The 14489-nt window shown below is 39.9% G+C and overlaps 1 protein-coding gene across 3 annotated transcripts in view; it reads right to left on the bottom strand.

The window, feature by feature from the left end:
* Window positions 1-484: 484 nt before the first annotated feature.
* RAB43 (RAB43, member RAS oncogene family) overlaps window positions 485-14489 on the bottom strand; it is a 30161-nt gene continuing 16156 nt past the window's right edge. For 2 of the 3 annotated variants that reach the window (XM_073352227.2, XM_073352228.2), the window contains exon 3: window positions 485-13857. In XM_073352227.2, coding sequence (XP_073208328.1) covers window positions 13604-13857 — 254 coding nt within the window. In that variant the 3' untranslated portion in view covers window positions 485-13603. The remainder of the gene's footprint in view (window positions 13858-14489) is intronic. The other variant, XR_012159865.2, reaches the window with a different exon arrangement.

The following is a 14489-nucleotide window of genomic DNA, read 5'->3' as shown; positions in this document are numbered from 1 at the left end:
GAAGTGCATTCTGTGAAAATCTGGCTAACCATCACATGCTGTATCAGCATCTGATGTCAGAGTCAGAGGATAGTAGTTGTTTTTCACATGCTGTCATACACTTTGAAATGCGTTTCCCAAAGAGATCTGGGAGGTAGGATGCCATACTAGCCCAGTTACACAGATGCAGGTGTCTCCTTCTACACAGAAGAACTACTAGGTCAGTGGTTCTCAAACTTCTGTACTGGTGACCCCTTTCACATAGCAAGCCTCTGAGTGCGACCCCCTCTTATAAATTTTAAAATATTTTTTTATATATGTAACACCATTATAAATGCTGAAGGCAAAGCGGGGTTTGGGGTGGAGGCTGACAGTTCGCGCCCCCCCATATAATAACCTCACGACCCCCGAGAGGTCCCAACCCCCCGTTTGAGAACTCCTGTACTAGATGCTGGTTTCAGTCTCTAAGGTGCCACAAGTACTCCTTTTCTTTTTGCAAATACAGACTAACACGGCTGTTACTCTGAAGCTTGACAGTCATGATACAAACTTGGTACAAATCTGACATACAGGCTTTTCCCTTGTTGGTGTGCTGTGAAATTGTAGAATTGCCTGTGAGGGTCAGCTAACATGGTTCTATAGCCAACCTAGAGAACTGACCTAGAGGTGTCAAGATTGTGTTACAAGAATTCCAGTCTTGCCTGTGTAGAGGTGAGACCTAATGGTGTTTTACCCATTACGGCCTCATATTACAGCTGTGGACTTCACAAGTTGTTGTTGAACATATGTATCCTCTGGTATTTATTTTGATTCTCTTACACATTTGCAGATACTACCTTGTAGGCTTGTAATCATAATATATTAAAACTTGATCAAATCTCTCAAAGGTTTGAAACACTTCACTGCTACGTGCCATAGTTATGTTACAGTTGCGTGTGGTATCAAAGAATTCTCCAGAGCATCATGCACACTAATGGCAAAGAATAAATAATTGCATCCAAACCACTGTTTAAAAAAAAAAAAAGGGTATGGTTGAAAAGTCAAGATGTCGCTTATAAGGAAGGAAGTCTGTTCAGGAAGCATTTGAAAGTGGGAGCTTGGCATCCATATTAAGGGTGGAAAACTAGAATGTGTTCAGACTTGGTTTCCTATCCCTATGGGAAGTTCCTATGGTCTTATAGTGCCCAGAAGGCAGTGTTGACTTTGTAACTGTTGTCCTGATCCTGAGAGATGCTCAGTACCATACTGAAAAACAGAATTATTAGTGTATTTTACAATAGTCTCAAATACTGCAGCAGTAGCACTAGAAGAGACATTTTACTGTAGGATAATTGCAGTGCTCTCTTAAAAGGGCATGTGCTACTCCCACTGAAGTAATGGGGAAATGATTGTGCTAGGTGCCTCCCAGTATTAGCCTGCTAGTTTGCAAAGGTAGTATTAGTTGTTAAAACTGCTTTAGCTTTCTCCTAGTGCCAGTTGTGCTAAACTGTGCATCTGAGTCAGAGAGAGTGGGGGAAGGGACTTGCTCTAAATAATTTAATTAGCTGACTGAGCTGAGATCAGATTCTGTGTGGTGGTTCCTCCTCCACCACCCCCAAAGTCTCCTTCTGGAGAAAGTAAACTCCCAACTATGATCTTCAAAGTTCTAGCTAGCTAGGAGTATCAGTGCATTAACTGTAAACCTCAGAGAGGCACTCTACGAAGTACAAATTTCCAGTATGTAAGTGTCCACCTATAGTTTCTCATCTTGAGCCTCTAGGGATAATGGTCAGTAGGAACCCTCTATGTTAGCCATCTTCACTTGAATTCGGACAGAAGCACAAGTGAGTGTAGGGATGCAGTTAATACTTTCATGTGAAGTGTATGCAAATTCCATTCCTGCACAAATGGAAGATCATACACAGCATCAGCAAACAAGTGAAAGATAGTGTACATATTTTCTTAAATTACTGGATTTAAGCTTCCAAAAATTGTTACATTTGTGGTGGGGTGTGTATTAAATGACAACACAAATACTAATTCCCAAATGCATATTTTAATGAAATTTGTTTAACGATACACAGTACCATGTATCCACCATAGGAATTTACCCCAAAAAAGCAGGTTTCATATTTTTAAAAATAAACTTATTTTTATTATAAATTCATAAATAGATGAATGTAAAATATTAAAAATCACTATAGTATGCAAGCTTGCTCCCTTATCTCCACATTCCAAACAATCTGGTCAATATCATAAGAAAGCGTAAATGCAAAATTGTTATCAGAGAGAGAAATGTGAGGCTTGTATCTCTTCATGGAAACATAGACAACTAGCAAGCGATCTGTCATAGTAAATGAAGACTACTTTGTAACACTGGAGTTCTCCAAACCTTTAAGTAATTTTGGAATGCAGTGAGTGAATTCAATATGAATTAGAGCTTTTTGCCCCTAACCAAATGTGTAAGCCAGAGTCTTTTGAATGCTGTGGATCCTGGGCCACTGGATTTTCTAACCATCAGTCATCAAGTGAGACACTATTACAAAAGAGGGAAAAAGCACTGAGCACAATTAGGATCTCAAAAGTCTCAGCATTTATCAGTGTAGATTTACAAAATAACAATCTTCCTCTTCTTCAAATATTACAAATAAGCAATCCACCTTTTCTTCATTATAGGCTGAATTCACAACTTTGCTCCACCTCACCCATAAAATATGACAAGTGGGCCAGAGTCTGATCTCAGTTGCTGGAGTTATACTTGGTTTTTACACTGGTGTAATCACGAGTCATACAGGGCTTTGAATTGGCACATTTGTCATTCAATTTGTGATTTTCACTCTATTCCACTTACAATTTTACTGAGCAGTTATGATGTTCAATCCTCTAGGAAGGGGGTCTTAAACAACTGATGTTATTTTGTCAGCATTATTCTCCTCAGTGTATCAGTCCTTGCTGTTAAAGCAACAAATATTATTTTATCAAGTATGAACTGCCTCCCATATTTAAAATCTTTCCAATTTTTTAAAATATTCATTTACTTAGTAAAAAATACTTATTTATACACAAGGGGTTGAAATAAAAATGGGCTGGAAATGAATAATACAAAATACCAGACACCCTTGTCTTCTGAGCTCTGCTTTTCATCTTAAGATGCGCAATGTCTTTTAATAGAATCACGTTCTGTTAGTGCAAACCTTTCCTAACACAAGTCATTTTGTACTGAACTCTTAGGTCCAGACTTTTACATGCAGATAGGCACCTAGTGGAATTTTCAAAAGTGCTTAACAGCCTGACTCCTACTGAAAATCCCACTACATTCCTATTTCAGTTTTAGGCATCAGCACACCTTAAAAAGAAAACTGGCCTTTATAGCCTTACCTTAAAAAAAAAAAAAAAAATCAATCAAAAATGGTCTTCAAATTGCAAGTACAAGTTTGCATGCCCCTGTTTTTCAATGCACAATTTTTTCACACCCATGTTCTTTCAACTTTGGATGCCCAAAATCGCACCCACTATGTCCTCAGAGGAATGCATACCATCTGAGAACATCAAGTGAATCTGAGAATCAAAGGGCAGAATTTCCTACTTAAAGCAAGAAAAGAAGCAACATCTCATGGCCTCTTAGTCTATTGCAGAAAAATGACACTGACCTTCACCTACTCAGGAGCAGACTGAAATTGCTGCTGTCTGATAATTTACTGTAAGGAGATTGGCTTTTTGGAGTGTAATTATTAATTATGGAAGTGATTCTTGTCTAAGTATTCCTGCATAAATACATGTTTGGGTGCATCAAACAGATGTAACTAAGGGGAGAAATACACACTTTTCTAACCTTAACTCTCATACATAGTTTTTCTCTGGGGACTTGGGGTTTTTTAAAACAGAAAGGGGAGGTGTTATTTTGCATTATCAATTGTCAGAACTGGCATTACATATGTATACACTTTTGCAATTTTGGGTGGGGTTGGGGTCTCCAGGGGCCATGGTCATTAAAGCAATAATTCACCAGGTAAAAGGGGGTGGATGGGTCTCTTCCCACACTACCACAACACTTGTTTATGGCCCACTGGACACAGCTTCCCACCATCGTGAGAGCTGTAGGATTTTGTCCTTTGATAGCTGAATGTGTGTAGTCTAATGTTGGAAATAACTTGACTGAGCTGCAATGCTTTAAAGGTGACTTGAAAAGACTTTTTTAAATAAAATGGATTGCACCCTTTGTTCCCTATAATATATAAAGGAAGCTTCAAAGACTGCCTTAAAATATTTTAATTTTTTATATCAGGAATATCAAGTCTGATCTCCCCTGGTTTTGCTGGAGCTTGTTTGGGGGAAGGGGCCTGTGGATATTAGGCTCTCTCACCTCATAACTGAAGGGGCTAGGGATGTTAAATATTTAACACTACATTTGGAGTTAAAGAGATGTCAACAAATGCCAAACTTCAAAACAGGCCCTTTCCTAATTATTCATTTTATAAGCTCTTGTCATATCCTAATTCCACTACTTCTCCAGCACTCCATGGAGTTCCAGGGTAGACAATGCCTGCATTTCTAATGTAAAAAAAAGCAAGCAGGAAAAAACAGTAACTGAATGTGTGAGGTGTTTAATCCTCAAGAAAAGAATTTTCCTCCAATTTTGTGTTTAAATCTGTTTAGATGTAGTTATTTAACAGTCCAAAGAAAAATCCCCTCGCATCTGAATGCTGTGATGTCATCATGCTGGTTTGCATTCCAGTGTCCACAAAAATCTAAGAGGAAAAACAAGGCAGCAGTTTTGGGCAAGGACTGTGTGTGTACATGTACATACACCACCTAGCATAAGGAGTGACAAATACAAATTATTTGAATTTCTAATGTACAAATTTCTGGAGGGTAGGGATAGGATACAGAGGGACCTAGACAAATTAATCTGATGAGGTTCAACAAGGACAAGTGCAGAGTCCTGCACTTAGGATGGAAGAATCCCATGCACCGCTACAGTCTAGGGACCGACCTGTTAGGCAGCAGTTCTACAGAAAAGGACCTGGGGGTTACAGTGGATGAGAAGCTGGATATGAGTCAACAGTGTGCCCTTGTTGGCAAGAAGGCCAATGGCATTTTGGGTGTATAAGTAGGGGCATTGCCAGCAGATCGAGGGACATGATCGTTCCCCTCTATTCAACATTGGTGAGGCCTCATCTGGAGTACTGTGTCCAGTTTGGGCCCCACACTACAAGAAGGATGTGGAAAAATTGGAAAATGGCCAGCGGAGGGCAACAAAAATGATTAAGGGACTGGAACACATGGCTTATGAGGAGAGACTGAGGGAACTGGGATTGTTGAGTCTGTGGAAGAGGAGAATGAGGGGGGATTTGATAGCTGCTTTCAACTACCTGAAAGGGGGTTCCAAAGAGGATAGATCGAGACTGTTCTCAGTGGTAGCAGATGACAGAACAAGGAGTAATGGTCTCAAGTTGCAGTGGGGGAGGTTTAGGTTGGATATTAGGAAAAACTTTTTCACTAGGAGGGTGGTGAAGCACTGGAATGGGTTACCTAGGGAGGTGGTGGAATCTCCTTCCTTAGAAGTTTTTAAGGTCAGGCTTGACAAAGTCCTGGCTGGGATGATTTAGTTGGGGATTGGTCCTGCTTTGAGCAGGGGGTTGGACTAGATGACCTCCTGAGGTCCCTTCCAACCCTGATATTCTATGAAAACAGAAATGTTCCCTTCTTAAAAAACAAAACCAACTTTGAAGAGGGCACAAACCTATTTTTACCCTTTGCTAGTCCCCTTAAAAGAAATAATCTCCTATCCTGATCCTAGTTCCCAAGTATGCACTGGTCATTCTCATTTTACCATTAAAGACAGCATTTATGTGGATATGAAGTTTCCTATCCATTTTTTTGTGTAGTTAATATTTTTGAGTAAATTCAAAAGAAAATCCATTGATCTGATAAACAGAGGGATCCAGTTCCAGGAAGAAGTTAAGGATTGGCTATCCTAAAGCAGTGCTTAATTTGTACTAGGGCTTGCCAGGGTTGGGCCCCGGCACCTCTAGGCCTGGCAGTTCATAGCTACAGCACCCCTGGGGTTGGTGTGTCAGGTATGAAAGTAAAAAAATTGCTTGAGCCCTGGCACCTCTTTCATTACAAATTAAGCACTCTCCTAAAATACTAATAGACCCTGTATCTGAATGCTTGAATCACTCTTTGCGTCTACCACCTCAAAGGATTCCAAAACTTATTCCAGCTTTGGTGTAAGCATGCAGGTGTAACATTATTACCCCAATAACAAATAAGAGCTAGGGTTGCCAATTTTAGTTGGACATATTCGTGGAGGTTTCATCACATGATGTGAGCTTCAATTAAAGATTAATCTTTAATTCCTGGAGACTCCAGGACAATCCTGACGGTTCATCTGAAAGCTGTTCCTCAACAGAATGGTCAGCACTAAAATGAAACACGGAAAAATCTAAAATTAGCTAAGGTTTCCAAAGGCCTACAAATCACTTGAGTGCATGGGAAAGAATTGTAAGGTCTGATTGGTCAATGACACACTTCAAGCCACCTTTTTCCTTCCAATTATTACATGTAGTGCCTGAATGTTTTCCCCTCTCTCTACTTCTAATGCGTGCCTGTGCACAGACCTGCCTGCTTTCAACTTTATCTCTGACATTATTTCAGTTATATAAAAATCTCCTTTTGACATAAAGGAAAAGATGCTTATGTCAGGAAGGACACAATGGAAGTAGGTTCAGTTTCAAACATTATTCTCTCCCGACCATTTCACCTCTAGACTTGGTGCAAAATGACCTGACTATACTGTCCTTCAGGGCATGCTGCAAGATCTCCCCCACCCCCATTTTTTTGGTCACATTTGGGGGTGGGGGTGGAATATACAGAGAACCGGGGAGTCCAGGATAAAATGGAGTATTTGTTTGCTCTTTGACTCTGGTAGGATTTTGTTAAGGGATGAGGACCGACCGGAGTCTGTATCAGTTCTGTTTTTTATTGAAACTAAATTAAATAAAATGGAGCCAGAATTCAAAAGCTCAATGGCTTTACATGGAGGGATCTGTAAGACTCAACTCCCAGTTATTTTGAGCAGATATTCAACCCTAGTCATTTACACCTGTGAAAAGTCAGTGTAAAATGCTACCTTTCTCTGACCTGATAGGGTCTTGTATTCACTTTGCACTGGTGCAAATGGCTGCATAAGATTTAGTTCTGCCAGGGAAGATCTTCAAAGGCACAAAGAGGAGTTTGGGGGCTTAACTGCTCTTTGTGATGTTGAAATCTGCCCTCAAAGTACATTACAAAGTGGTCAATTAAATCCTGGTGATGCTGTGACTGTGCAGGCCAAAGGGACTGCCCATGCACTCTGAACTGAATACAATACCAACAGGGGGAAATACTGGCCAGGGCAACACTTGTGCCAGTCCTGCAACAAACAAAGTGTCTTGGGATGGCTAGTGTGCAGCCAGCAAACACAGGATGGACCAAAGGGACCTATGTGTACTGTCTAATTTGAAAGATAGTGTGCCAAGATACATTAGCTAGAATCTTCCAGTAGCTTCATATTGTTACCAGTAAGTTTGTAAGGTTTTCTAGGGGAAAGATGCATGAGGGTAACCACAGGCTAAATATCTCCTTGCAACAGATAGCTGTCAATTTAGAGTGTGCACAGTACAATCGTACTTCACAAGGTCTGTAGGAAATGGACAGTAACAAACAATGTAAAACTGGTGCTGGAAAAGAAGCTTTACTTCCCTCCTGCCCCGCAACCTATTTACAGACAGCTGCTAATCAACTTCACAATGGCTTTCAATGTGCAGTGGTGAAACAATAGCCAAATCTCTCTTGCCTTTGTTACTCAGCCCTGGTCTACACTACAAACTTATATTGGTATAACTGTGTCGCTCAGGGGTGTGGAAAATCCACTCACCTGAGCGATGCAGTTATACCAACCTAAACCCCAGTGTAGACAGCGCTCAGGGAGGTGGCACATCTTCATTAAGCGCTACAACAGGCAGCTGCACTGATGTAGATGTGCCCACTGCAGTGCTCTAAGTGTAGACAAGGCCTCATGCCCCATAGAAGCAATGGCTTAGTCCCAGGGCTATGGTTGAGGAGTACCCAGAGCCAGCTCAGAACGGGGCTGGGCCTTTGTGCTCCCAAAGCTGAAACAGTTGTATGCTGGTCAGCCCTGCAGTGCATCTGAGCAGCCTAAAGGCCCAATCTAAGGACTAGTCAGGTCTGGAATAACTTAGAGCCCTGGAACATTGCCAGAGTGCATTATCACTTTTGCTCTGCCCCTTTCCCCACCTGTGCCTTCTACACTATGGCTGTGAGGGGAAGGTCCTCCACTATAGACTGCCTGTGTGACTTCGGGCAAGTCACTTAGGCCCTGTCTACACTACTACAACCTAAGTTACGCTACTCCAGCTACGTGAATAATGTAAGTGGAGTTGATGTAGCATAGGTCGATTTACTGCAGTATCAATGGAAAACGCTCTACCGTTGATTTACCTTACTCTTCTCGTTCCAGTGGAGTACCAGAGTTGACTGGAGAGCACTCTGTGGGCAATTTAGCAGGTCTTCAGTAGACCCGCTAAAACGACCCCCGCTGCATCGATCGCATCTATCCCCGGTAAGTGTAGACATAGCCTTAGTCTCTCTGTGCCTGTGAATTGGGATAACACCACCTCTCTACCTCACAGGGGTGTTGTGAGTATAAATCCATCGAAGACTGAGAGACATTGAGATGCTATGGTAATGGAAGCCATATAAGTACCTTAGATTTTCCATGAGAACTAAAAAAAAAATCATTTTAACTCTGTCTAGATTTGTCTACATCTGGTTTGTGTGTCTGTTTATCTACCTCAGTCTTGAGCCTTGTTAATGTCCTGAATGAGTCTACAGAGAACAGGACTAACAGGTGCTAAACTATACCTTCCAATCTTGGAAGATATCAGACAGTCACTTTCCCTTTTATTTTCCAGCTCTCAAAGAATGGTTTGTTCTCAATGAGTTTTCCTCCATTGTACAGGCTGATCTGTTAAAGTACACCTGAACTCTGGGAGGCACAGTGGTTGAAGCTAAATAACTTCAACTACTCAGTAATTTATTAGCCAATAAATGCTCTTTAAATTTTAGACTTACATTATGCAAATCTGCTTGTGTGTATTACCTTAATTTTACTTTAGACGTGTGTGTGTAGTTGAGAATACCACTACAGAGTCACTGGGAATCAATACCAGATGGCAAGAGACAATCAAATGGCCAGTCAGATACCATTTTCAACTATAACATTAAATAATGGAACAATACATGGTAGGAGATAATCAAAAACTGCTTTTCAATATTGTTTAAGAATAGTGCTGCTTGAACAATTTGTCAGCACTACACAACAATAAAACCTACTGTTTTAGTAAATCTGATCTTATGCAGTCTTGTTGATAGCATACCATTATAGAACTCCAGAGGCAATGAAAAAACTGAAGTAAAGCCAAAGCTCTTGTGAAACTCCATGAAGTGGAGGGTCAGCTGGGTCAGATCCTGTTTGAGGTTAACAAACACTGCAGAATGTGACATGACCTTGACTGTAGTAAAACTGATACCATAATTAGGGGATTTTTTTCTCCAGTGTTCAGTTTTTTAGTTTGTTTTACAAAACAAATTATTATCAGGGTTCTATGCTAATACACATTCATTTGAAAATGACACAATTATAAATATTTGCACAAATTCTGCCCATCAAAATGGACTGCATCAGCAACAGGAGGTGAATTTAAAAGTTAGTTCTATCCAAACCAAAACAGGGAAGAGCACCATTCACACAAAGAGAACAAAATTCTGTAAGAATTCTCATTTCACCGTTTGCCATTGAATTTCACCTTGTAAGCTGTTTGGGGCAAGGACCAATACCCCTTTTTTTACACTCTACTGTACTTAGCACACTTCGGGTACTGCCAAAAGCAAACGATAAATACTATAAAAGTAATGGTAGGCTAAGATGATCTGCCTAAAGCAATTAATGCACTACCCAACAGTGTAATGGCTATATATTGTTTTGCTAATGTTCAACTGCCAGCAAACAGGGCTCTTAGCAAATATTTATGCCTTAAACTGTGTTAGTATGCTACTGAGCCACTCATTTGATGTACATCATTGCAGGTTCCTAACCTGAGATTTCCAAGAAATAGTTTTGTGCCTATAAATGTAGGGCCAAATCCTGCTCACCCTCCTCTAGTGCAATTCTCCTTTTGGTTTCAATGGGATTACTGAAAATAAAGCAAGCAGGATTTAGCTCCTACTGCTTAGATTGCATAGCTATGGATATGACATCGATCAAAGGCTAGCTAAACAGTAAAGTTTATAAAAGGGATTATTGAAAAAGATATAAATTCTGTTTTCATGGTTAAATATATTTCAGTACAAAGAACCATGCATCTAGGAGGACTGTACCATTACTATCACACGCAGGTGATATGTATGGTATACGCTGCTGGGGTAGTTGAAACAGTGTATTATGAACCTAAATGCTGTACAGTTGACTGATATGTGGCAAACTGATTTGGATAAATGAGGTTCCTCTCTCCATTTCTTTATTCCCTGACATTTTGCTAGGTAGGACATGCAAACTTGTATTATGGGGGTGTTGTGTTTTTTTAAGTGAGAAGACATCGCTGCTCTAAAACTAAAGGACTATAGCTTTACAGGAAAATCTGAGAAGCTAAAGCATATCCTTCATTTGAAGGCCCAGTAAACAAACAACTGGTACTGTGTTTTATAGTAACTTCTGACTGAAACAGACTAAGCTCTGCAGGTGGATTCTTAAACTTCAACCCTGCAGTTGAAACAGCAGGTGAACTATGGCAAAGGATTAAGAAAAAAATAAAGTGCTTGATTTATTTCTATTCGGTTGCTAAACTTAGGTCAACATTAAAGAAACTCGCATGCTTATATTCTTTAACATGATGGGCTCAAATCTGCCTCCATTTATAGTGAGTGGCAAAACTTTCGCTGAATGCAATGGGAATAGGGTCCAGGTCCTTTCTGGCTCTTGAGATATATAGCTCATCCAGGCCTAGAATGCATTATCTAAGCTACAGAAGATTAGCTGTGATCTAAGTAGTTTCAATATTCTTGTTTTTACATGCACATGAATTTTTATTAGCATGGTTTTAAGAATGTAACTTGGCACCAGTCCTGCAAATAATGGGACTGTGGATTGATGTAAAGGTCCATGTGTTGGCACACCAAATTGTTGGATTTGGGCTTATAGATGTACACTAAAACTTATGATGACAAGACACAAGTATTCTCTGCTTTAAGACCTTGTCAGCTTTTCTACTGTAAGCACTTCAGAAATGGACAGAATAACTCTACCCAGCCTATTCAGGCTGATCAACAAACAGGAGAGGTTCTTAAATATATTTGCTATGGAACCTTTTCACTAGAAAAAAGATTTCAAGACTGAATTTTAGTTTTTAATCAGACCTCTTTTCTAGATTAAACTGACTTTTAACCCCTCTTTGGGGATGGAGTAGGGGGTTTGCTGTTTAGTAACCAATACTAAGTTAGTTGGCTAGAGTTTTGGAAAAACTTCATCTCCAGTGTTTAGTTACTTCTGGGCACTCAGTGCCTCTTATCTTTGGATGTAGGAGACCCTAGAGTATCCTGGAAAACTGCCCTATTTAAAACCAAAAACTATATTTGTGCCTCACCCTGCATTTCCATATAAAATAGAAATGTGAAAACTAAACTAACTAAATGTTTTAAGGCCCCTTTATTCTTACAACTATAAAATCTGAAGTCAAGTTTATCTTAAATTACAAGCAAACAGTCTACAAAACATACATCATTTTTTAGTCAACTACTTCAGTAGAAAATAGTTCAACATTTTCTGCAGGAAAATGATTTTTCTGATGAATCAACATTTAAAACAGGGTCAATGATATTAGCCCTTTCCTAGTTTCTTGGCTTTCATTCTATGTGTGGAATGGCCATAAACTGTATTCCTGGTAATAATAATCCAAATACACCCTATCCTTTTAGGTTAAGACTTTCAAAAACAACTACTGATTTATTTTTTTTTAAATAGGTGCAGCAACCTGAAACACCTTAAGGGGACCTGATTTTTGAGGACGTGTATTCTGAAAATCAGGCTCTTTTAAAATATCTTGAGTCAGGCACCCAAAATCACTATTCTGAAAACCTTGGTTTTAAACTGTAGATTTAAAAAATCCAGCTTCTGTTCCTTTTGTAAATCCCTGTTTGTAAGGTGCTTGAGAGGGTAAATCCAGGGATAGTTGATGGCGTCAGCACTTTCTAACTGCAGACACAACATAAGCTCATAATAAAGAGCTACATCTTTAAGCCAACTACTTAGCTGGGTTATTAAAATCAATTTTAGTTAATATTGCAGACTTTTGGTCAACAGTAAAAAGATTTTTCTTGCTGAAGATCTGCAAGAAATGAAAAGCAACCGGCAACTTGTGATTGTGAGAGAGGGAATCAGAAAGATCTCAATATGTTCCTATAGCCAAGAAATCATGTTTCATACAATCCTCAGCTAATCTGAAGTTCATTGTCCCATCAAATGCCCAGGCTGTAGTTAAAGAATGGGACAGTCACAGTCACTTGTGCAATGAAACCTCTGGCAACAAAAATTAATCACATGTGATTGGAACTAACTTTGTATGTGACCAGTTAGACATACTACAGCATTCCAAAGTCAGTCATGGCTAGCGAAGTCTTTCAAGGCTTCTCCAGTTCTTATTTCCAGTGGTGCTGTTCTTGAGTTATGGAATGAAATGAATAAAGCTGAGGGTAAAAACTCCATGACACCAAGTAGGAAAAGGAACTATTCACTGTGCAAATAAGTAACAAAATAATCAAAGCCCTCCTTCTCCAAGAGTGAATTTAAGAAACATTAAATGTATTGACTCATCTTGCTAAACAAGCAGGCAATCGGTATTGCTCAGGCTTATTTCACTATTTGAATGATGATTTTTTAAAAATCAGTGAGACAGCCCACTTAAGCTTGTACCAACAGTATTTAGCGGTCCATGTGCCACATTTCATTTTCAAGGAGAGAGCTTCCATGGTGGTACAGTGTTCTTGGACAGAGGATTGCTGCTTGGTCCTGTGTTCAAAACATTCAAGTTTTTGATACTTGAAACACCTTTGCCAGTCACTGTCTAACCTGTCTGGTGTATGTGGTCATTGGTGGAATGCTGAGAATTTAAAAAGACCCTATCAAGGGACTGACCTACAGGCAGAAATAGTTACACCTTTGCCAGCTATCCCATACGGAAGGGTTTAGGACTTCAGGTATGTGGTGGTTTCTTGTGTAGTTACCTTCCCTGCCCTCCAACAAACAGATCCATGCTGCTTCCCTCAGATTCATAACTTACTGAGAAGGTTGCAGCAAAGAAAATAATGGGGGCAAATTCAGAGTAAATGTCAAGGAAGGTTGAATTTTCAGGTCTAAACCTCAAAGTCCCTTTTTAAAAGTAAAAGACAAAATCTTGATTGCATTGGTGTCTAACATCTACAAAAATGCTGGTCTCTCAGGAGGAGGATACAGCTACTGTGTTCCCCAGCCTGAGGGGGAAACATCCCTCTAAATTCCAGTACAGTCAGGGATACCACCTAGCTTGTATCAGCAACCGCATGGCCCCCAGCCTTCTACTATGTCTTTGCTGTCAAGTTTGATGCTGTCTGTGTTTTTCTCATTGAACATGGGGCCTCCATGCCTTATCATGAGCTCCGTTGCCATCTTCACAAAAGCTTCCTCCACATTGCTGGAGTCTTTCGCAGATGTTTCTATGGCACAAATGATATCGTAGTGTTCAGCCAGATTCTGAGCCTCCTCCAGCTGAACCTCTCGAAGGTCACTTAAGTCAGACTTGTTTCCTGGCAGAAGAAAGTGGAATTGTTTACAGATTAACTTTTTTATAATTACTGATGTCTGTGCAAATGTTCAGGAGGGGGCGTGAAGGAGAAGAGATAGTAGCAGGAACCATGGGAGTGGGGCAGGAGTTCAGCAGCAAGAGCCTTTGGTGAAGCAGGGAAAATGGGCTGGCGGTCAAAGCCAAAACCGTTGCAGGGGTGGGGATAGGGAAAGGAAGGTAAAGTGAGAGCGAGTGCAAGCTGTTGGTCAGCCTGCAGGAGCTGGATGCAGAACTGTGACCCATGTTATTATATAAAATTAAACTAACATTCACTCTTTGGACTCTCAGACTACAATTTAGTCTTCTGGTGCTTATATATATATATATATATATATATATATATATATATATATATATATATATATATATATATATATATATATATATATATATAAGCAGCCATGATGACATAGTCCCTGTGTGTAATTTCATTTCTCAAGGGCAATGACTGACTTTTCAAAAATCAGGGGTCAACTGTGTGCCTAACACTCAACTTGCACATACAATTGCGGTAACTGAATGTACAAATCAAGTGCACAACAGTGCATGCATTTTCACCCGTGCCTGACTTTGAAATTCAGATCTACAAGAACG

The sequence above is a fragment of the Lepidochelys kempii genome, chromosome 7, assembly GCF_965140285.1.
Source record: "Lepidochelys kempii isolate rLepKem1 chromosome 7, rLepKem1.hap1, whole genome shotgun sequence".
NCBI lineage: Eukaryota > Metazoa > Chordata > Testudines > Cheloniidae > Lepidochelys > Lepidochelys kempii.
The sequence above is the reverse complement of the archived record's forward strand: the minus strand, read 5'-3'. Positions and strand labels throughout refer to the sequence as shown.